This window comes from Stenella coeruleoalba (assembly GCF_951394435.1).
Source record: "Stenella coeruleoalba genome assembly, chromosome: 9".
NCBI classification, from domain to species: Eukaryota; Metazoa; Chordata; class Mammalia; order Artiodactyla; family Delphinidae; genus Stenella; species Stenella coeruleoalba.
The window spans coordinates 26,026,231-26,050,571 of NC_137155.1; the positions used below are offsets into that span (position 1 = coordinate 26,026,231).

A 24,341-nucleotide genomic window follows, 5' to 3' on the forward strand; every position below is an offset into this window, starting at 1 on the left:
TACTTATTTGGCAACTAGAAAGTCATGGGTAACAGAATTGGGAGCAGTTTTCGCAAAGGGCTAGGTGCACCCCAGGCTGACAAGCAAATGGAAGTCGAGGAAGGAAAGATGGGAAGTACCAACTCTTCTTTCAAGGTGGTCATAGGAAGGGTGAGAACCAGAGAACTCAGGAGATAAGCCTGTGGCCAAGTAGAGTTGAGGCTAAAGTTGTGTTTCATAATTTTTAATTTTTGAGACAACTCTAAACATGGACAATTCTAAACATTTTTGTGCGCTGGAAGAAAAGAGAATGGAAACAGGTAATGAAGAAGGTAATAGATGTGATAAAGGGCATAGGTGGAACAAGTAATCTTGGAAGGAAGAGTTCAGAAATGTCTCCATATGGGACAGAGGGAAAGGCAGCATCAAATACATAAATTAAGAAGCAGAAAAGAGGAGAGGTTATAGACTTTTACTTTATGATCTCCACTTGCCTTTTTAATAAGAAGACATTTCAAATGCCAAGAGTTAAGTTTAACAGGAGAAAACTGTTAACATCAAGTGTGCAATACCATGTACCAGTTCCTAGGGCAGTTGCTTCTCCACATATGATCTCAGAAAATCCATATAGCTCTGGCAAACTAGGTATTAAAATAGAGAAACTGAAGTTCACAGAAGTTAAGTACTGACCCAAAGTCACACAGCAAAACCTAGACTTGAAATTTCACCAGTCTGGTCCCAAAGCCTCTATTATTTTCACTGCATTATTTTGCCCCTACCCCACTTCCAGAACAGTAGTGACTTGGACAATGCCAGGATTGTTAATTGAGGACTGTGAATGATTGACCATATGAACCATATGACCATATGACCAATATGACCATATTGACCAATGAACCAAATTGACCATATGACCAATGATGGACCACTGGTCCATCTGAATAGTGATGGTGACAACCAACGTTCTCTAATTGTCTCTAGTACGATTCAGCAGTTTGGGAGCAGGGTTAGTAAATCACAAAGGTGAAGACGAAAAGACCAAAGTAGTTTGTTGTGTTTCATTAATATCAGTGCAGTGAGGTCGCCACTGTGTCAAGAAGGGAGTAAAATCTGGAGGGATTCAAGGATTGAGAAAATAGGAACGTGTCTACTGACAGCTGATGATGAAGATCAAGTTGAGATCAAGTGTGGAAAAGCTGTGGAAGGCATAGACTCACGGAGAAGATGCCTGAGTAGAGACAATTATTACCATCATCATTAAACTCTTACACGGCACTTCACAGTTTACAAAATGCCTTAATATAGTTGGTCATTCAGGAAAGCAGCATAGCATAATGGACAACACTTAGCCTTGGACCATGTGGCCCAAATTTGGCACTTACTGGGCAACAAGAAGAAGCCACTTAATTTCTTTTCAATTTCCACATTGTTATATGAAAGCAGTAATTCCTCCCTCATGGGAAGTTATAAGCATTAAAGCAAATGAACAAAAACATCTGGCACATGGTATGTACTCAATATGCGGTACTTGTATTTATTAAGATTCTTTGGGGGAAATTTTGATTCATCAAATAAGACTGAGGTAGACAATATTACTTCATTGACAAGTGATTTTAGGTCTAAAAGATGCCCTCTTACCTCATTTTACAAAAGGGAAAATGGGGAATTAGAGAAGAAAACAAACTTGACTGAGGAGACTGAAATGGGATGAGACTAGAGCTTGTTAATATTGCTTAAAATTTCATTCTAAAAATAAAACTGAATCTACATACTTATCAATCAAGCTAGACAGACTACCAAAGTCTGACAAATGTTTCAGATATGAGGATATGGATAGACATATAAGACCTTATTTAGCATTCTAATCTTAAAAGAAGATGGAAGGCTTTTGTTAGAGAAAAAGAGGAAAGGTGGACACAGAAGCTTATTTACCCAAATGCTAAGCAGAAAAGTTATTTAGGCAGAGAGAGAGAAAAATTGGGGCATCTAAGCTTTCCAATGACACTGAAGATATACCTAGTGTAGGAAATGCTGAAGAAGACAGTAAGATCAGTAAAAAGGCGGCACAGTGGCCAAGTGATACTTTACCCAATATCAGGATAATAAAAGGGCTCCATTCTGTTTTAGTCTCTTATATTACTTTTCTCTTCATTTTCTTGTAGGCAGATGATGGTAATAAGCAACACATCAAGAATCCTGAATTCCTATCAAATTTCTTCTCTTCTCTTTCTTACCTTTTTCTGTCCAGATGTTTCATCTATGCAAATGCTGAAAAGAAAGTTTTCTGGAAAATACATCTACAACAATGTAGACTTTTAAAAGTTAACACAACAAATGAGTAAAGTTGAGTTTACTTACTTTTTAAAATATGTTTTAATTTCCCTTTGGAAAGTAAAACCTGACAAAGTTCAATTTGCCAGACTGGAGTAAGCAAGTCATTTTAATTGTCAATATTTTAATTAGGCTACCAAATTTAACTCTATGTACACGTGCTCTGTTTCATGTCCATGAATTAGCAGTATAGTGTGTGATTGAATTTATAACTAATTTAACTCGACTCCACTAACAAAATCCAAGTTAGCTGTAAGGAGGCAACATATTACTTAATCACCTAATGTTGTTCAAATGTCTTAGTGAAAATATTCTTGAAAACAAGAAAGTCCCAAGCTAGCATGCTTTGTCCTTAGAGTCATTGTTGCGATGAATGCCAAATGTATCTTTAGAGGTAGAGAACTGAACATCTTCAGGCATATTTTTTCAAAATTTCTTCGGACACTTTCATGAGAGCATTTCAAAAGTGAATCCATTTGACATCATTTGCAACCTAAAGCAGGCTAATGCAGCTATTACAAAACATCCACCATTACTCAATAGCCATCGGATAAAGAAAATAAATCATCTGGTTGCCATAGAATTATAAATGTGGAAAGTGATACACCATGGTAACATTAAGATTTTGGCATGAGGTACAAAAGTCCATATGTAGAAAGTCTGTGCTTTTTCTAAGTAATGGACTTACATTATGGACACGATCCACTCTTATATAGAGAATTATGCCATAATTATATCTCAAAGCTCAAAGATAGAAAAGTTAATAAAAATAGCTAATTTTTATTGAGGTACCACTTCACTATTGGGCGATATATGATTTTTACTATACTTTTATATTTAGAAAATTTTATGTTCAATTATATATATATATATACATATATATAATCTATATACACACATATATACACATATATATATATAAATGAAAACTCCAGTACTCCAAAATACAAAGCTTTTATTATTAATCTCTAAACTCTTCCTTCCTGATGAGAACTATGTAACACATCTTTTTTCCTGGATTTACCTTGATTACCAAGAATGTCAATATCATAATCAGGAAATATTGGTTGTATTCTCTTCACCTGTTCCTCTTTTCCTACCACCACTTCTAATATTTAATCCAACTGTTCTCTTCCACCATTTTCCCCCAATTGTATTTTTGACCCTTGTTTTAAATTTTCTATCAGTTTCAAAAGGAAAAGGGTCATAATAAGAACTATTTTTAACTCTTTTCTCTATGTCTAACACTGAACTGGACATTTTACATTTGCTCTGTCATCAAGTCACCCAGCAAACCTATTTGGCAAATGTCAAGCAGCTCCTAAACGGCAAACTGAAGGCTTCAACTAAAGAGTTACTCAAAAATCCTAAGCCTCAATAAATATGTGAAAGTGCTCAACTTTCTAAGTCATCAAGAAAACGAAAATTAAAACCATAATGTGATTCCACTACACATTCAACAAAACGGTTAGAAAAAAACAACAGACAACACTAAGTATTGTCTGTGGAGTGTGGAGTAACTGGCACATGCATATATGGCCAGAGGGCACAGAATCGGTACAATGACTGGAAAACTGTTTGGCAGGATTTACTAAAGCTGGACATACACATCCTCTATGACCCAGTAATTCTACTCCCAGAACATACTGAGCAAAGACACAGGCATGTTTACCAAAAGACAGGCACAAGAATGTTCATGGCAGCATGATAACAGCACTGCAACTGTGAACAAACCAAAGGCTCAGCCAGAGGAGAATGGGGTCAATAAATGGAGGTGTATCCGTACAGAGAAACACTACACGGCAATGAGAACACATGAACCGTGACTATATACAACACAGATTAATGTTACCATATTATTAAGCAAAAGAAGCTAGTCACACAAAAAATGATGTGCTGTATGGTTCCACTTACATAAAATTCTAAAAGAGGCAAAACTGATCTATGGTGTAGAAGTCAGAACAGTGGTTGGTTTGGCTTGGGCAGTGGGGGAGGTAGCGGATGCTGACTGGAAAGGATCACAGCAGAGATTCTGGGGGGCTACTGGTGATGTTTTCTTTCTTGATCTGGGTGCTGGTTACACAGAGGCGTTCAGTTTGTGAAACAGAACATGGGTACATTTTTTTGCAGCTGTGCACTTTTCTTTATAAGTGAACAAAAAAGTATACTTAAAGAATGTCTCTGCTTTCTATGTTAGGCTTCTTAATTTATATTATAAAGGCCAGAGAAGTAAAAACAAATATTTATCACGTTATCACCAAACCTTTTCAAGAGTTGGCAGAGTCCATAAAATAAAACAGTATGTGTATAGAGGGGATTTGTTTATTATGGAATTTATAAGGTAGAGTCTATCTTATAAACACTTTCACCAGTTGAACGAAATAAAATTATTTTAAAAAGCAAAAAATATTTATAAAGTTATCAAAAAGCAAAGATTCACCAAATTTAACAAAAACTTTCAGATCTCAAAATAAAGTCCAGAAATTTCTTAATCAGGGCTGTTAGAATGTTAGAGGTTCACATCAAAGTACGAATGTAACAAAATCCTTTCATTTATTCATTCATTTGCTCACTCATTCATTCATCCCATGTTATTGATTATTGGATTCTAAGCACTAAAGTGTTTTGAGGAAGTCCACAATCCTTCTAGTGCTTGGGTAACAAATGCAAATGCCCATCAGGGCCAGGTGGAGATGGCGAGCTAGCAGAGGCCTGGTGTAAGCGTGCATCGTGTGAGTGGCAGGGACTGTGCAATATTGTTAAGCACATGCCCCTATGTGTGCAATGGGGCAGCAACTACTAAGGACCCACTGATTCTTTTCATGTCAATTCAACAGAAATCACAATTTACTATGTGAAACCAACCGGTTTTCAAATGTAGGCTCTTTAAAAGAAAACAAACAAGAAACGCTGTGATAAACAAAGCACATCTGTGAGCTGAATCAGACATATGGCTGCCAGTTTATAACGTCTGATCAAATTAAAGAGACGTGAATGCTTCCTGGGCTACAGCCATAGAAGCTCGTTTGTCCGTTAGGTGCCCAACCACTTAAGTACCACATTCATTCTCTGTTTTGCTGTAGCCTGAGAATTAATGGTTTAAAAATACATCACTTAATTACATTATGGTTCATTCTTGCTATGAAATACTATGCACCATTTAAATGAATGAGATAGAATTATGATGTCCAAATATATAAATAGTAATGTCTATGAAATATTTTTGAGTAAAAATTAAGAAAATCAGAATTTCATGTAGAGTACGTGTTTTGCTCTTACACGTATACACACACATGTTTGGAAGAATAAATATCAAACTATTAACGTAGGGGCGCCACAGAAGAGGTGGGCAAAAGTTGGCACTGGAGCAATTTCACTTTTTATTTTATTGACCTTTTCCATGTCTTCTACGTATTAAGTGGGAAAAAATAGCCCTCATGGCAGAGCTCACTGCTCCCTGAGGATCTGGCCTGCTACTTCTTTAGTTAGGTAGAGTTCCGGACCAGCATAAGCCTCTCCTGATCCCTTACCTCCAGGGCCCAATAGGAAAGTGGCTCAGCAATACAGCATCACTTGCTTTTCTCTGCACCTTCCCTTTGGTCCCAGGCACGTGGTGCTGGAGAGTGGGGTTTCTTACTAACTGCCTCACATGCAGAGCACACACAAGAGCGTCAAGCAGTCTGCCTTTCCAAAAGCTTTCATATAATCATGCTCAAACAAAAACTAGCCCAAGGAATCCTGTTTTCCTTCCCACCAGAAGATCATGTAACCAGCTTTCAGTATTAAGATTGACAGGAGACAGAGACCTTGAAGGAACAATCCCTCTATCAAAGACATTTTAAAATAACCTTAGGGATATTAAAGATCACAAAAATAATAGACTGCAAGCTCCTGGAGAAAGTATCATGCTCATCTTTTTATGTCCCAGAGGTTGAAATATTACGTTTTCTATCACCTGCACTGAAAAATATCTTTTGATTTGCAGTAAAGAAAGTAGAAAAACAATGAAGAAAATGGTTGAATACCTGATGGACAAGATAGATATAATTTCTTTTAAAGTATCGGTCACTATTTAAGTCTTCTAATGCTAGTTTCTAAATAATAAATCTTGATACAATGTGATAAGCAATTTAATTAACCTTCTTTACCTACTCAAAAAAAATATTTTTCCTTGTGATAGTAACTCTTAGGATGTCTTCTTTTTAACAGAACTATTGCCTATTTGATAGCTATGATGATAGTATAATTTCATTTTTCACATTTAACTTTTAATATCTATTCCAATGGATAAAATATTTTCATTCTTCCTACTTCAGAAAAAAGTATTGGGGTTTCCCGGGTGGTGCAGTGGTTAAGAATCCGCCTGCCAATGCAGGGGACACACATTCGATCCCTGGTCCAGGAAGATCCCACATGCCACGGAGCAAATAAGCCCGTGAGCCACAACTACTGAGCCTGCGCTCTAGAGCCCGCGAGCCACAACTACTGAGCCTGTGTGTCACAGCTATTGAAGCCCTCGAGCCTAGAGCCCATGCTCCGCTACAAGAGAAGCCACCACAATGAGAAGCTCCGCACAGCAACAAAGAGCAGCCCCTGCTAGCCGCAACTAGAGAAAGCCGGCGCGTAGCAACCGAGACCCAATGCGGCCAAAAATAAATAAATTTAATTTAATTAAACAAAAAAGTATTATTGCTAGGTAATCGCTATTTTCTTTGCTTATAATTTCCATTACACCTCCAGTCAAAAATAACTTACAACACATGGTCTCCAGAACGAAAACCTCATAGACTGAGGTCAGAATAAAACATAAACCTGACTTCATAGGGTCATACATATAACCTTTTAATCACTTATTTGAAATGAATATAAAATAAATTGCCATAATTTTTAAATCAATAAAACATTTCCATATATTATTTTCATATAAGTAGATCAGGAAATTACAGACCAGAGTTGCCCTTCAAAACATTTGACCAACAAGGCTTATACAAATATCTTGATACAAATTATAATATAGACATTTCTGTTAACTAATAGCTAATTTAATATATAAAAATTATCTGAAAAAATAAATGTTGCTAAATACTCAACGTAAAGTTTCATGTATTTATTCTATTCAAATGGCTAATGCTCACCCTAGATTTTTACAAAATAATTTAAAATTTATTATCTTTAACATTTTTTATCTACTTTTAAGATAACTGCAGGTAAACCAATAGAAATAAATAGGGACCTAACAGAAACGCTTTAAGAGAACAAATTTGAAAATCCTTGAAATTTTGTGTGTTTAAAAGCTGGGTGTGACAAGAGTTGATATTAAACAAAATAATTTGTGATATCAAAATATGCATATTTCTTTGTGAAAAACACAAAGAATATTAAATGCATGGCTATACTGATCTCAGTTGTGTAAAACAAACTACAAAGAACAGTCATATAACTCTAAGAGAGTAACTTTTTAAACCTCTGGGAATTGTTATTAGTTTTGCTGGCTCTCCCAATGGGATTTTCACTCTGTACTATAAGCAGAAAATAAAAATTTAAAAATCTGCTAAGAAACAAATATTAAGAACCTGTGAGGAAAATATATCTGATAAAAATCCATGTACTCATAACATGTATGTTCCAATCTATTTTGGACACTTAAGTATTGTTGCCTGAAAAGATATTTTCAATATTTATTTATTTATTTTTTTGCGGTACGCGGGCCTCTCACTGTTGTGGCCTCTCGTTGCGGAGCACAGGCTCCGGACACGCAGGCTCAGCGGCCATGGCTCACGGGCCCAGCCGCTCCGCGGCATGTGGGATCTTCCCGGACCGGGGCACGAACCCATGTTCCCTGAATCGGCAGGCGGACTCTCAACCACTGCACCACCAGGGAAGCCCAAGTTATTTTCAATATTTATTGAAAATAAAGGATTTAAGCTCTAAAGGACCCAAGAGATAATATACAAAACACATGACTCTAAAAGGCAAGAATCTGTTATGTCTGGATAGTAATCTCTTACTGGCACATCAGAGAATATTTAACTAGGGAATACAAACAACTAGAAAAATACATAATTTCCAGTCTACGAAGTACAAACGTGAACTTGGTAAAAGACATTATTTGGGTACAGTTCCTAACGTATTTTCAAAGAGACTTATACTGGATTGAGTTAATGTATAATCCTTTTGATTTTGAAGCTGACAGTATCCCCACTTAAGTAGCTGAGCTGCTACTTCCTGCAGTAGATGAAACGTGTCAAAATCATATACTGAAAATCAAAAAGCGTGTTATTGATTATCTTTGGTGCCAGACACATTTGCATGACTAATACAGTCTGCGTACTTAACAACTGATATAAATAGTCTTTAAATTAAAATACACTGAGAAAATTTACCCTACACTAATGAAATACCACAGCAACCTACGTTCAAATGCTATGCCCTCAAAGCCAATCAAATTTTCCCATTTTTGAGCAGCCAAATTTGGAGGCGGCCCACAAATTCACCCCTCAGTCTTTACAGTTCTTACCAGGAGGAATGTTAGGGTTTTTTTTTTTTTTTTTTTTTAAGAGGAGAGCCGTGGACAAAGTTTAGAAAAGAATGACTTTTATTTTTCACCCTTTGCTCTGTGCCTTTGCCTTGCCTCTCCCAGAACCATCCTCTTAAAACACCTGTATTTATTAATACAATCTTCCTTCCATATAAAGATATGTAAATGAGAGTATGGTAGGCAGAATACTAATGGCACCCAATATTCCCACCCCCTCTTACAGAGGTTTAGTATAATCTCCACCTCTTGGGTTTGGACAAGACCTATAAATACGGTAGAAACCCCCCTCTAGATTATAGTACTTTATATGGTGATGGTATAGTAATTCTCATAGTTAGGTTATACTATATGACTCCTTAGGAAATTGGACAGAAAGAGTCTCCTGTTGGTTTCGAAGAAGTATGTTGTCATGTTGTGATAGGGCCACGTGGCAAAGAACTGCTGGGGGCCTTTAGGAGCAGAGAGCAGCCCCTGGGTGACAGCCATCAAGAAAATGGGGACGTGAGTCCTACAACTGCAAAGAACTGAATTGTGTCAACAACTACAAGAACCTGGAGTACGACCCTGAGCTCCAGCAGCACGGCAGCCCAGGCAACACACTGATTTCAGCCTTCAGAGACGTGGAGCAGTGGAGCCAGCTAAGCAGTGCCTGGTCTCCTCCCGCCCCACAGAAACTGTGAGATAATAAATGTGTGCTGTTTTAAGCTGCCAAATCTGTGGGAGTTTGTTTTGCAACACAGAAAACTTATGCAAATAGTAGCATGCTAATAGCATGGAGCTAAAGTCATTGTGCTGTTAGAGAAACTTAGGTTGTTAAGTGATGAAAGCAATTTTTATTTTGCAGCAGTTCAAGGCCTTGCCAATTCTCTAGAAACATGTTTTATACCTGAACCTCTGGGATTTTTTTTTTTTTTTTTTTTGTGCTACGCGGGTCTCTCACTGTCGTGGCCTCTCCCGTTGAGGAGCACAGGCTCCGGACGTGCAGGCTCAGTGGCCACAGCTCATGGGCCCAGCCGCTCCGCGGCATGTGGGATCTTCCCAGACCGGGGCACGAACCCACGTCCCCTGCATCGGCAGGCGGACTCTCAACCACTGTGCCACCAGAGAAGCCCCGGATTTTTTTGTCTGAACCTCTATATTCAACACATAATTTAGATTTTCTATGAAAGCTGAGTAAAATTAGAAGTAGACATAAACTTGTAGTATTTTACATAGTACTTTATATTTGTATAGCATTTTATTATTTAAAAAGTACTCTTGGGACTTCCCTGCTAGCATTTCATTATTTAAAAAGTACTCTTGGGACCTCCCTGGTGGCGCAGGGGTTAAAAATCTGCCTGCCAATGCAGGGGACACGGGTTCATGGCCTGGTCTGGGAGGATCCCACATGCAGCGGAGCAACTAAGCCCATGTGCCACAACTACTGAAGCCCGTGTGCCTAGAGCCCATGCTCCACAACAAGTGAAGCCACTGCAATGAGAAGCCTGCGCACCACAACGAAGAGTAGCTCCCACTCACTGCAACCAGAGAAAGCCCACGTGCAGCAACAAAGACCCAATGCAGCCGAAAATTAAAAAATTAAAAAATAAATACATAAATGGTACTCTTACTGTAACAGAGAAGAACAAACCTGACTCCATGCTGGATCTATTCCTTTAGTTCTAACCTTTGTGCTCCGTTGCCTGTGCTTAGTCATGCTGGCTCTGCACCTTCTGTAAAGGAATGTTGCCTACAGCCTGACATATATATCATAGCCCATTCTCCAGGCTCTGACCTTTAAAGGTATAACTCCTTTTCATTCATACAGAGGTAAAAAGTTGCAGAACAGAGAATAACAATTGTCTTATTGTAGGTTTATAGGAACATCAGTGACCTGACCTACACAGACAGCTGCAAGAACAAAGGATTCCGGCACTAAGAAGTTTGCAACAACCTGCCATATCCTCTCCCCTTTTAGGATAAAAGAAGCCTGAATTCTCACTCGGGTAAGACGGCTTTTTGTAACACCAGTCCACCACCTTCTCAGTCTGCTGGCTTTCTGAATAAAGTCACTATTCCTTTTGCCCCAACAACCCGTCTCTAGATTTACTGGCCTGTCGTGCAGAAAGCAGTACAAGATTGGACTCGGTAATATGAGATTTCTGAGAGGATAGCAGCAGAGGCATACATTCTATTTTCCATAAGTTCTCTCAGAAAAACAGATGGATCAACTAGAAATGCCAAACGACAAGCTCACAGACAACACAACACCTGCAGCAAGGTGGCTATTAAGACACCTCCATGAGCCCCTAAGTACCAGCAGGTGTGGATGAACTACTGCAAGCTGTAAAACACACAGGGTATTAACATCTTGCCAGAGGAAGCCGAGAGAAGCAACCAGGTTTTGTCGAATGTGAGAAGAAAATAACTCTCATATTTCCAATAAGCACTCACTAGTAGCGTAGCATTGCTTTAGAATGTCAGGTGAACCTGGGAGGAATTCTTGCTGATTCAATCTGTGGGTGATTTCAAGGGGCCTGAGGAAAGAATGGAGTCTTATGAATTCTCAAAATTAACCAGCCCATTTCCCTTCCAAGAAGAAACTGCTGGAAGTGGAATACAATTTGTCCAAGAGGAGGGATAAAGAAGGTCAAGGGAAAGCAACAGCCAGACAAAAGAGAAAAAGATCATGGCCAGAAGAATATCTGTATCTATATCCATGTCTATATATCTGTATCTATATCCATATCTCCATAGTTTTGAAAACTTGACAAAACAGAATGGTGAGTTCTAAAATGTAAAGGTAGACATACATCTACTCTGATCCACACTTTCCTTTTAAAAGTTCAGGAACTAATTATTTATAAAAATGAGCAATAGAAGAAGATGCCACCTGAATCTACTACAATGTTACCATAGGATAAAAGAATAATAAACAGAATAACATTACCACAGACAATGAAAGTTTGTCAAACAGACACGCCACAAAGTGGATGAGAATCAAACATAACTTAGTATTTCAAAAGAAGTTAAGAAAAGATAGAAGAAATAAAATACATAAATCAAAATTAGGAAAACTAAAAAATGAAGTGATAGAATTCAGGAAGGACTTTGAAATAAAAAGAAAAAATAATTTTGAAAATGAAGACTAAACTAGAAGGGGCATAAGAGAAAAAGATAAAACAAAACCAAGAGTTTACAACCTATGAGGGGAAAAAAAGGTGCAAATAAAAGCAAAAAATAAAAGAAATGATTCAATCTGGGTGTCTGTTACACAGGGGTATTCAATTTGTGGACGTGATCTAGCAATACATTCACACGCTGTGTACATCTTGTATTTATATTATACTTCAGGAAAAAATTAAAAATAATGAAATGAAGAAAGAGACAAAAGTGATTCAAGAGAAAGTTGGCTTTAATCCTTTATGCCAGAAAACCATGATTTGCAACCACATTTTACTGAAACTCCTCTCATAAATTCCTCCAAAGACTTTGTAAGTCCAATGACATTGACTCTTTGAGACTTGTAACACTGTTGATCACTTCCTCATTTCTGTGCTATCCCCCTCTCCTATTTTCCTCCTAACCTTTCTAGTCACTTCTTGTTAGTCTCCTTTGTGGGTTTTTCTTCCTCCACTAGCCTTTCAAATATTGGTGTTTCTGGACTCTATATTCAACTATTCCCCCTTTTTTACTCAAATTCTCTTCCTAAGCAATGATATCATACCTAAAGGGCTCAGCTTTCACACATATACATGCTGTTAATTCTCAAATCTGCATTTCTAGTTCTGGTTTCTCTCTTGAAAAATAGCCCTTTACATCCAACTGTTAATGAGATCTCTCCACTGACTATAAGACAGTCCCCCGCCTTGTCAAACTTGCTTCCCACCCAGCCCTCCTTAACTCCAAGAAGGAAAGTGATCATATCTTCTTGTTCAATAAATAAAGTTTCCCCATCTACTATCCTAAGAAAAACCTTTCAACACTCCTACACTTTTTATATCCTTCTCCATATTTCTTTTCCTTAACAATTCTATTTCTGGATTGAATAGGCAATATTACTGCCTTTATCACAATTCAGTCACTTCTTCATCTCCTACATTCTAATTCCTCGTCCCTTTACCAAAACTGCCCTCTCTGTAGCACTGATAATGTCGTCTATTATTAATTTTTTTCCTTTCACTCTTACAAGTGTGATTCTAATTTGCACTGACATGATTTGCCTTATACTACTATGTCTGCTCAGTCTGTTTACATTGATATTCCCTAAACATTCTACTGTCACCTAAATAATGGCATTTTCCAAGTTACTTTGATAAAGTGAACGGCAGAGAAGGAAAGCAAGAGAAAAAAATAAGATAGAGAATGAGGGATAGAGAGAAAAATAGAAAGGAGAGACTCCTTCAGGGACCATTAACTCCCTAGGGTTCAATAATTCAACGTATTCTGATAACATCCTATCCTAGCTGCAGGATCAATATTTCAAATAACTGTACATGGAAATAAAGCAGTTATAACTGAGAAACACTAAGCATTTTTTATGTTCTCACAGAAACATACTCTTATCTTCTTAGCTTCCTCTTGCTGTTAGACTGTTTTTCTTCCCAGTCATCAAGAAATAAAATTGGAATTGTTTTTGATTCCTTTTCGTCAGCAACATCCAATAAAATGTTAAGTTATATAAACTCCTGCTGAGTGGCTTCTCACATCAGCTCCACACTTCCTTTCCTTTGCTATTGTGACAACACTCAAATATCCTCATGATCTCTCACGAAGACTCTTATAATAGTTCCCTTTAATTTCTCTCTGCCTTTCATCCCTCTCTGCTTGAATCAATGCTAAATATTACTAATGACATGTCAATCAAACACTCTGCTCAACCTCCTTCCTAGTCTCCATGCTGTTTTCAGAAATACCTACAGAATGCTACTGTCTAGCATCAACATCCTCCACCAATTTGCCCCAGCTTTATCTTCTGCTGTTTCCCAAGCAACTAATGTCTGTGAACCTATTCTATATGTGCCTATCTCTGTGTTTTTTAAACGTTTTCCTTGCCTATAACAATTTGTAATTTTTCATTCCCTCATATGAAATTTTATCAAGCCTCCAAATGGAGTTTTGGGAATAAATCTCTCACTGCCCTTATTATCATCTGACCACATATTCCTTTTATGACACACACAGAATTTTTTTCAAAATATGTTTTTAATCAGACCTAATATTAAGATAATTACATGAGAAAAATATTCAACATTACGTATATGAGGTGAACTACATGGAGTTCCACGTCTACTAATGACAAGAAGGCTTGTACTGAACTAACTCCCACAGATAATGATGATTAACTAAGTAAAAAAGTACAAAAAAAATTATTTGAAGGCAGTGGATTCAGTAAGAGCAGACAAAGACTGGAGAGTTTTTCACTCAAGGAATGTCCTAATTCATGTGGGGAGGAATGGCTAGAACTCAAGCAGAAAGCTAGAGACCTTCTAGCTTGGAAAGGCATAGGACAGAAAGGTAAGGTACCAAATCAACTTAAAAGTGAGAAGGCATATCCAGAAACTGAAGGAGGCGCCCTGAGATCTGTGTATATACTCTTTCCCAAGTCCTTAGCTGATACTTGAACTGCATGTGCAAGCAGACCCTGAAAAGCAGTGGCTGGAAAGTTACAAGAGATGCGTGGATGCTGCCCATTGCAAGGTAGTTTTGAGTGTGAGCCCAGCCAAGTAAACTGTCTGCTAGAATAAAAACAGACTCTCTTCAAAGGTAACAGAGTTCAGAATCAAGAATTAAAGTATATAATCTATAGTGTTCAGTACAAAATAAAAATTACTAGACATGCAAAGAAACAAGAAAATATGATTCATCATCAAGAGAAAAAACAGTCAATGCAAACCTAAAGTAACCCAGATGTTAAAATTAGCACACAGGGATTTTTTGTTTTAGAGAGAAATTTAATTTCTTGTAATTTATTTACTCTCCATTCACAGCTACCTCATACTTCACTTTTTTTTTTACATCTTTATTGGAGTATAATTGCTTTACAATGGTGTGTTAGTTTCTGCTTTATAACAAAGTGAATCAGTTGTACATATTTTTGTTCCCATATCTCTTCCCTCTTGCGTCTCCCTCCCTCCCACCCTCCCTATCCCACCCCTCTAGGTGGTCACAAAGCACCCAGCTGATCTCCCTGTGCTATGCGGCTGCTTCCCACTAGCTATCTATTTTACGTTTGATAGTGTATATATGTCCATGCCACTCTCTCGCTTTGTCACAGCTTACCCTTCCCCCTCCCCATATCCTCAAGTCCATTCTCTAGTAGGTCTGTGTCTTTACTCCTGTCTTACCCCTAGGTTCTTCATGACATTTTTTTTTTCTTAAATTCCATATATATGTGTTAGCATACGGCATTTGACTTTCTCTTTCTGACTTACTTTACTCTGTATGACAGACTCTAGGTCCATCCACCTCATTACAAATAGCTCAATTTCGTTTCTTTTTATGGCTGAGTAATATTCCATTGTATATATGTGCCACATCTTCTTTATCCATTTATCCGACGATGGACACTTCGGTTGTTTACATCTCCTGGCTATTGTAAATACAGCTGCAATGAACATTTTGGTACATGACTCTTTTTGAATTATGGTTTTCTCAGAGTATATGCCCAGTAGTGGGATTGCTGGGTCATATGGTAGTTCTATTTGTAGTTTTTTAAGGAACCTCCATACTGTTCTCCGTAGTGGCTGTACCAATTCACATTCCCACCAGCAGTGCAAGAGTGTTCCCTTTTCTCCACACCCTCTCCAGCATTTATTGTTTCTAGATTTTTTGATGATGGCCATTCTGACTGGTGTGAGATGATATCTCATTGTAGTTTTGATTTGCATTTCTCTAATGATTAGTGATGTTGAGCATTCTTTCATGTGTTTGGTGGCAGTCTGTATATCTTCTTTGGAGAAATGTCTATTTAGGTCTTCTGCCTATTTTTGGATTGGGTAGTTTGTTTTTTTGTTATTGAGCTGCATGAGCTGCTTGTAAATTTTGGAGATTAATCCTTTGTCAGTTGCTTCATTTGCAAATATTTTCTCCCATTCTGAGGGTTGTATTTTGGTCTTATTTATGGTTTCCTTTGCTGTGCAAAAGCTTGTAAGTTTCATTAGGTCCCATTTGTTTATTTTTGTTTTTATTTCCATTTCTCTAGGAGGTGGGTCAAAAAGGATCTTGCTGTGATTTATGTCGGAGTGTTCTGCCTATGTTTTCCTCTAAGAGTTTGATGGTGTCTGGCCTTACATTTAGGTCTTTAATCCATTTTGAGCTTATTTTTGTGTATGGTGTTAGGGAGTGATCTAATCTCATAGTTTTACATGTACCTGTCCAGTTTTCCCAGCACCACTTATTGAAGAGGCTGTCCTTTCTCCACTGTACATTCCTGCCTCCTTTATCAAAGATAAGGTGACCATATGTGTGTGGGTTTATCTCTGGGCTTTCTATCCTCTTCCATTGATCTATATTTCTGGCTTTGTGCCAGTACCATACTGTCTTCATTACTGTACCCTTGTAGTATAGTCTGAAGTCAGGGAGCCTGATTCCTCCAGCTCCGTTTTTCGTTCTCAAAATTGCTTTGGCTATTCGGGGTCTTTTGTGTTTCCATACAAATTGTGAAATTTTTTGTTCTACTTCTGTGAAAAATGCCAGCAGTAGTTTGATAGGGATTGCATTGAATCTGTAGATTGCTTTGGGTAGTAGAGTCATTTTCACAATGTTGATTCTTCCAATCCAAGGACATGGTATATCTCTCCATCTATTTGTATCATCTTTAAATTCTTTCATCAGTGTCTTATAATTTTCTGCATACAGGTCTTTTGTCTCCTTAGGTAGGTTTATTCCTAGATATTTTATTCTTTTTGTTGCAATGGTAAATGGAAGTGTTTTCTTGATTTCACTTTCAGATTTTTCATCATTAGTGTATAGGAATGCCAGAGATTTCTGTGCATTAATTTTGTATCCTGCTACTTTACCAAATTCATTGATTAGCTCTAGTAGTTTTCTGGTAGCATCTTTAGGATTCTCTATGTATAGTATCACGTCATCTGCAAACAGTGACAACTTTACTTCTTCTTTTCCGATTTGGGTTCCTTTTATTTCCTTTTCTTCTCTGACTGCTGTGGCTAAAACTTCCAAAACTGTTGCATAAGAGTGGTGAGAGTGGGCAACCTTGTCTTGTTCCTGATCTTAGTGGAAATGCTTTCAGTTTTTCACCATTGAGGACGATGTTGGCTGTGGGTTTGTCACATATGGCCTTTATTATGTTGAGGAAAGTTCCCTCTATGCCTACTTTCTGCAGGGTTTTTATCATAAATGGGGCACACAGGGATTTTAAAACTGCTATTAAAATATGTTCAAAAGTTTAAAGGAAAATAGTCATAATAAATAAAAATATGGGGGAGCACTCAGGATAGAAATGGAAAATATACAAAATGAAAATTCTAGAATTGCAAAGAACAATATTTACATGGACCATTAATGGAGTGGGCTTAACAGCATATGGGAGCTGTCAGAAGAAAGGGAAAATAAATCAAAGGTATTTATCCAACTTGAAAAACAGAGGAAAAAATGACTGAATAAGAATGAACAGAATCGCGGTGATCTGTGGGACACTGCCCAAAAGTCAGTCTGTCTGTCTGTCTATCTATCTGTTTATGAGTCCCTGAAGGAGAGGAGAGAGAGAATGAGGCAGAGATATTATTTGGAAAAAACAATGGCCAAAAATTTGGTGTAAAATATATACGCTGTATCCAAAAATCTTAGTATCCCAAGAAATATAGATATCAATCTCTCCAACACTGTCACCACACACACATAGGCACAGTACAGAGAAACTACTGAAAACCAAAGATAAAGAGAAAATCTTGAAAGATAAAGCAGTTACAAACAGGATAATACCAGCATGAATGAAACCTAAATCTACATGAGAAAGAGATTATAAGGCATTTCTGAGACGCTTAAAGAAAAAAAAATGTTAACCCAGAATTCTATATCCAGGGAAAATATCCTTCAAAAATAAAGATGATATGAAGGCGTTTTCAGATAAATGAAAACTGAGAGGATCTGCCACCAATAAATCTGCAACACAAGTTGTATATATTCTGACTTTGTATTTATGTATACCTGTGTGTTTGTATACACATATGTACATATGCATATGTATATACATATGTATACTTTGTATATTTATATATATGTAAATATTCTGACTTTGCACTGGACTTACTTGCCTTCTAATGTTCTATTATATTACCTGCATTGTTTCTTTAAAATAATTTAGTAAATATACTGTGATGTGTTTGTGTACGCTACTTAAGTTTAATCTACAACTAGGGGTGGTTAGTTAACATTTAAAATATGCTAATCAAAAATCCTGCCTATAAGGATGCTTAACAGCTGAAGTGCCTCAATCAGGGGCACTCTCCAAAGGCAGCTAGAGTGAGCACTTCAGATACTGCTAATTGTGTGTGCACATGTGTGTTAACTAGTATCAGGAATATCAGAAATAATTTTTCACTAGTGAAATGAATGTTGCTCTTCATATGTGGTAGCTGAAAATATTTTATAGTCACTGCTGCCCTTTCATAAATGGGGTCCAAGAATCAAGGGAGTAGCAGATGTAAGCTATTCTATACAGGACAGATAAACAACAAGGTCCTACTGTATAGCACGGGGAACTATATTCAATATCCTGTGATAAACCACAATGGAAAAGAATATTAAAAAAAAGAAGGTTCGCATGTGTATAACTGAGTCACTTTGCTGCACAGCAGAGACTAGCACAACATTGTAAATCAACTATACTTGAATAAAAAAAAAAGAGAGAGAGAGAGAGTCTAGCTGCCTAACTATAGATCATCCAGAGCTCTGCTTTATCTGTGCCCCATCTTGTGCAGGATTCTGCCTTCTGACGACAAGGGAAGGTAACAGACCCTGACATCAGTATATTGTTCAGTATGCTTATTCACAGTGAAACTGATGTAAGGTGCTTGAAAATGTGCCTAAATAAACCAAAGCTGAGAGCTTACCCAGTTTGTTGAAACCGCTTATATGACTGAATGTCAAGCCTGCTTGTTAGTAAATATAATGTGGTGTATGTGGCAGAATTCAGTTGGGATTTGCTTTCAGGATACCATACCATCTAGTAGTGGGGTCTCAGGGGAGGACATGTATAGCTCTCATCAAGTAAAGTTTATCTTAAGTCAGTTTGCAATCTCCCCCCAGCCCAACTCGACCTCTCCCACCTCACCTGGCCAAGAAAAGGAGTCATTACAGGATCAACAAGCCTTTGCATGTCTTTTAAAAAATACTGCAGGTAGTAATTTATTTTCGTATATGCTTGTATATATATGTTCATATATATACATATTCATTCTAGTTTGGCACTTACACCAATAAAATTTTATATAAGAAGACAATAGAGAACACAGTTTGATATTAAGAAATATTTTTAAGCGGACAAATTAAGTAAATGAAACTCTTCAGTGAATGAATACATTAAAGAATTAATTGGTTCACAGATTTTGTAGCTGGCAAGAATTTTAAAGCCCCAGGGAGATCGATTATCTGACTCAAGCAAGCTTAATCAGAAGATCACAAATGCTTTTCTCTTTTGTAGGAAGAAATGCCACAACCTTTCTTTTAAAACAAAGTTCTTTTAAGCATTACCTTTGATAATCCATTGAGAGCAATGAATGAAATCATCATACCTCTAAATGGTATCCAACTCTGATGAAGGCACAAAGGGGGTCAAAAGCTCCAGTACCGCAGGTCAGAAGGTGCGTCCTATTATAGTGATGCAAAACCCGAACATAATTTGCACACTCACTCTAAAGCAGGAAAAAAAAAAAAAAAGAAAGTGATTACTGTAATGAATATGTTTAGTTCTTTTTTGATTATTGCTTTTCCAAGCCCTAGAAATCTCATGTATAACCCATGCTTGGTTAGAGAAGGCAAAGGGGGCAGATGAAAAGAAGACAAGGACCAGTGGAAGAAGAGACAGAGGTGACCAATACAGCGACGTATGAATTACATTTAATAATGCGAGTGTATCATTTTCATGTATTCTAGTACATGAGGAATTTAGAAAAACCACTGTTCAGAAATGTATCCAGGTATATTTACATGGCAATATGTTTCACTAAATAATTAAATTCTTCCCAAACCTGTTATTTTTTAAAATTTCATATAAACAATGAATCAGCATAAAGTCAGAAAACAAATAACTAGAAAAAGCTTCATTACCCTTAAGGGAACATATGCAGACCTTAGGGCACTACAGAGTTTTGATGTTTGGGCAAATAAGTCATATCTTCAAACTCATAAATTCATATAAAGTACTTTCATAGAGAATTTTCAAGTAAACAGATAGAAAGCTAACTGATAAAAATAACATTTTATACCTATTACTATAAGATTACAGTCCTGAGATCAGCAAACTTTTTCTATAAAGGACCAGAGACTAAATATAATTAGTTTGATGGGCCATCTGGTCTCTGCAGCAACTATTTACTTCTACAGCTATAGCATAAGAGCAGCCGTTGACAACAGAAAAATGAATGTATATGGAAGTGTTCCAACAAAACTTCATTTATGGCAGGTCACATTCGGCCCCAGAGCTCTAGTTTGCCCATAATGGGATTCAACTGTAATCGTATCAAGGACAGAATCTTGATTTTACACATCTTTGTATTCTGTAGTTAATCAAACCCAGTACCTGATACACACTCCATGTGTAACAAACTTTTAATAGATCAGTCATTAGTTGAGTATGCTGAGTGAAAAAAAGTTTAAAATTACTTCAGACAAAACTTGACTAAATTAATTTTAGCAAATACCTTGTTGGCAAAGCAGGTACTGCTAGTTCATTTAAATTATGAGAGAAATACTAAACCCTTTTATTGCTAAATAGCACTTTGACATTAGTACATGCAATAATCAGTACATATTATGTTTTATAAGGTCAGATTCTGACTTTTAAATTCTCTCATACAACAGTATTAGGATGAAAAAGCCAGCAGACCTATCTCATCATAAGTGATTCAGAATAGAGCATTCCCTTGGTAAGAACAAGTAACACACTACTGAACCGATTATCTGGGGCACACCGATAGACTTATTCCTTTAATTTCCCCTTCATGCAGCATCCTAGTCTGTATATGACCCGTATAGTTGGGAAAATCTAATATCCTATTTTCATATTGCTATAAGCACATGCTTCTCCTCTCTTGAAACTGTCACAGCTTGAGTAAGCCGATTAGACCACATTTTGGCTCGGGTGGGCTTAGATTGACACAGCCTGTGAATGTGTTCAATTACTCAGCATCACGCTGTAGACTAAGCCAGCAAGAATGTCTTGACTCATCCCTTTGCCGTTAGAATCAGGAGTTGGTATAATGTGTGTTAGATTTCTACATGGTATTATTTTTTCTTACTGAAAAAAAGGATGAGTTAACTTTCAAAAGGAGCTGTGCATGCCTTCCTCCAAAGCTGTGAATTGTGTCGTCGGCCAGCTACTCCTAGCACGTGAAAAGTCCTTTCACCCGTGTACGCGTGTGTTAGCAACTATGGCAGGGCTGCTGCTGCTGGACCACCTCTTCCCTTTCACATGTACATGCGTATACACACGTATACGCATGCACATATGATATACGTGTATGCGTGTGTTAGCAACTATGGCAGGGCTGCTGCTGCTGGACCACCTCTTCCCTTTCACATGCTGCAGGGAAGTTATGGAGAGATGGAATATTGATTCTTTCAGCAGGAGACATCCTCAAAACATGTGGAATATATAAAGCATGTTTACTGCCTTTGCCATCTTCTTTCAAGTTTTTTGTTTTTTCTCCTTTAGTTTCTTCATTTGTTTCTAATTTACTAATCAGGGTGAGATGAAATCTCACAAAGACGGTGCTTAGCTTTTCCTCAAATTAAGAAATTACCTGAAATTATTTTTGTCCCCAGTACATAGGAGATAAGCCTGACTAGAAGGAATTTATAAATCTGAGTTGACTAAAATATTATAAGACAAAATAAAACCAAGATCTAGATGGTACCTTGGTGCCCTACTCTACCTCTACACTGAAATTAATTTTTAAGTAATTATATATATAAAAATTATATATTATATATATATAGAAAATGTACATGTACATGTACATGTATATACATGTACATGTATATATATGTGCATGCGTATACGTGTGTATATATACATGTATGTATGTGTGCATATATATTGATATATATGTATATATCAATATATATATCTATAGATATATAGAGAGATAGATATTTATTCTTGAAATGAATTGCATATATGTGTTTTAAGAGCAAATAAAAGGTTAGAGATTCAGTCTTTTGTCACTGACCATGACTATAATTGATGATTTGTTTAATTTACAATGAATAATACTCACGGCATCTTTTCCTTTCATTATGCATTCTTCTGTTTTTACTGCTGTACTTGGCCAGTGTATCTGGAATAAAAGATAATGGACTGTTATGCAACTGCATATAAAAATAAACCACACGGAAAAACCATTTCATTTTTCTTCTGCAATTCAATACATTTTATTTTGTTCTATTTTTGTTGGTTCTACTTCCTTCTTTGAGAAGATCAAGCAAGACTTTATCTTCTTTATGGCATTATTTGCCAAATTAAGGCACTTATCTTTTAGCTTTTATTTTATGCTAAACTTTATTATTACTTATTATTTTTTTTAATCTTTCTGAAGGTTCATCTCAAGTCTCAGGCCTTTAGAGGTCACCCATACTTCAACCAGCACTGCTCTGCACTTAACCTACTGTGACCTCTGCTGTCCAATCTCTCTCCCGAACTTGTCTGACCCCCAAAGGCCAGGAACCTCCTTAAGTTCCCTTTGCATTTCTACCACTTAGCACTGAACCTGGTGTGGTGGACTCTCAATAACATTTGTGAACAAAAGAATGAAAGGATTTATAATGAATGAATTTATAATTCATCCTTTGTTTATAATGTATCACTTCATAATACACCACAAACATCTTTGATTATTTTTAAAACATAATTTAACTCTACCAGTTTCCCACTGGATTTCGGGAAATTTTCGTTGTATTTCAAATTTGTTGGTTTCTTCATTGAAGAGAGAATATATCAAATACCTCTTTTTCATCTCAGATAGTGCCTAGCACTTTGCTGGGACCACAGGCAGAAATCATTAAGTACTTTTTTTTGGGAATGCAAGAAATGGTTTTCTCTATCCTTTTCTTTTCTCAGACTGTTTCTGTTCCTCTTTTTGCTTAAATGATAGATTAATCACACCATGTGGCAGACAGCGTGGCAAGAACTTTTAGTTCTTCTTTCTTCTACTTTATAAACTCATGTGCAGAGGTTTGAGTTTGTTATACTATGCAACTGAGGGCTCATTATTATCATTGGTCTCAAAAGGTCCCTCTCTTATTTTAATTATCTATTTATTTCCTTCCCTTCCCCCCTCCATGTTCTCCCTGCATCCCTCCAGGAGGCAATCACTGTAAATTGTTCCTGGGAAGACTAACAGTTTTTCTGTTCTTTGCATATGTTCTTATAAAGTGTATATTGCTTTTTGTGCATTTTTTAATTTATGTAAATGGCATATTTTAATTTATGTAAAGTCTTTCTCATCTTTTATACTAAGAACTGGGCTTTGAAGACCCCTATACAAAGCCCTATGTATACACACAGTCTGTTGTTTCTAACTGCTTTGTAATATTTGGGGTATGGATCCCCCATATTTCCTCTTCTACTCTCCCAATGAGGACACCCAAATTGTCTCCAAATCTCCACCACGGCAAACACCGGCACATCTTCTCCCAATAAAACCTAGAGGAATCAGTTTAATGTTTATGATCTCCATGAACAGCTCATTTCAGTTGCAGTGACTACACCACAAGTGATGGTGTATAAGCTACTTTGGGAAAAGGCTTCTTACCACAATAGTCTGTTTTGTTTTAATAAAGTACTTTATTGACAAGAACCACTCCCTCCCCCCTCCCCCCCCCCCCCCACCAAAAGCAGCAGCACATTTTTGTACACGTCCCTCTGGGATCTGTATAAGAATACCACTGGTATGTATAACCAGGAGCAGAATCACTGGGTCTTAGCGAAGCATACATTTAATGTTTTACTGTAGTGTCAGGTTGCTCTCCAGGATGGTGACATGTTTATACTCTACCAGCAATCCTCACTGACACTTGGCATTATCAGCTTTCTAACTTTTGTACTGAGCACTTCAGATTCAACATTTAATTTAATCCTTACCAGAACTTTACCTAAGTATTATTTGGGAGCTTCTTTTAAAAAAAATGCATATTTCTCTGTCCAACTCTACAGTGCAGATCTATGGGTGGGAAGCAAGGTATACAATTCCCTTAAGTAATTGTAGCAACTGGTAAGTTCTCAAATGTTTCCTGTGCCTCAAGATCTAAAAGCCTCCAGGTTAATAGCTTA

At 37.0% G+C, this 24,341-nt stretch overlaps 1 protein-coding gene across 3 annotated transcripts in view; it reads right to left on the reverse strand.

The window, feature by feature from the left end:
• The window catches only part of SEMA3E (semaphorin 3E), a 568,411-nt gene that overhangs the window by 239,920 nt on the left and 304,150 nt on the right, over positions 1–24,341 (reverse strand). For all 3 annotated transcript variants that reach the window (XM_079932521.1, XM_079932523.1, XM_079932522.1), the window contains 2 exons: positions 22,291–22,350; positions 19,585–19,704 (listed from right to left, as the gene is read on the reverse strand). In XM_079932521.1, the coding sequence (XP_079788647.1) occupies positions 19,585–19,704; positions 22,291–22,350 (180 nt within the window). The remainder of the gene's footprint in view (positions 1–19,584; positions 19,705–22,290; positions 22,351–24,341) is intronic.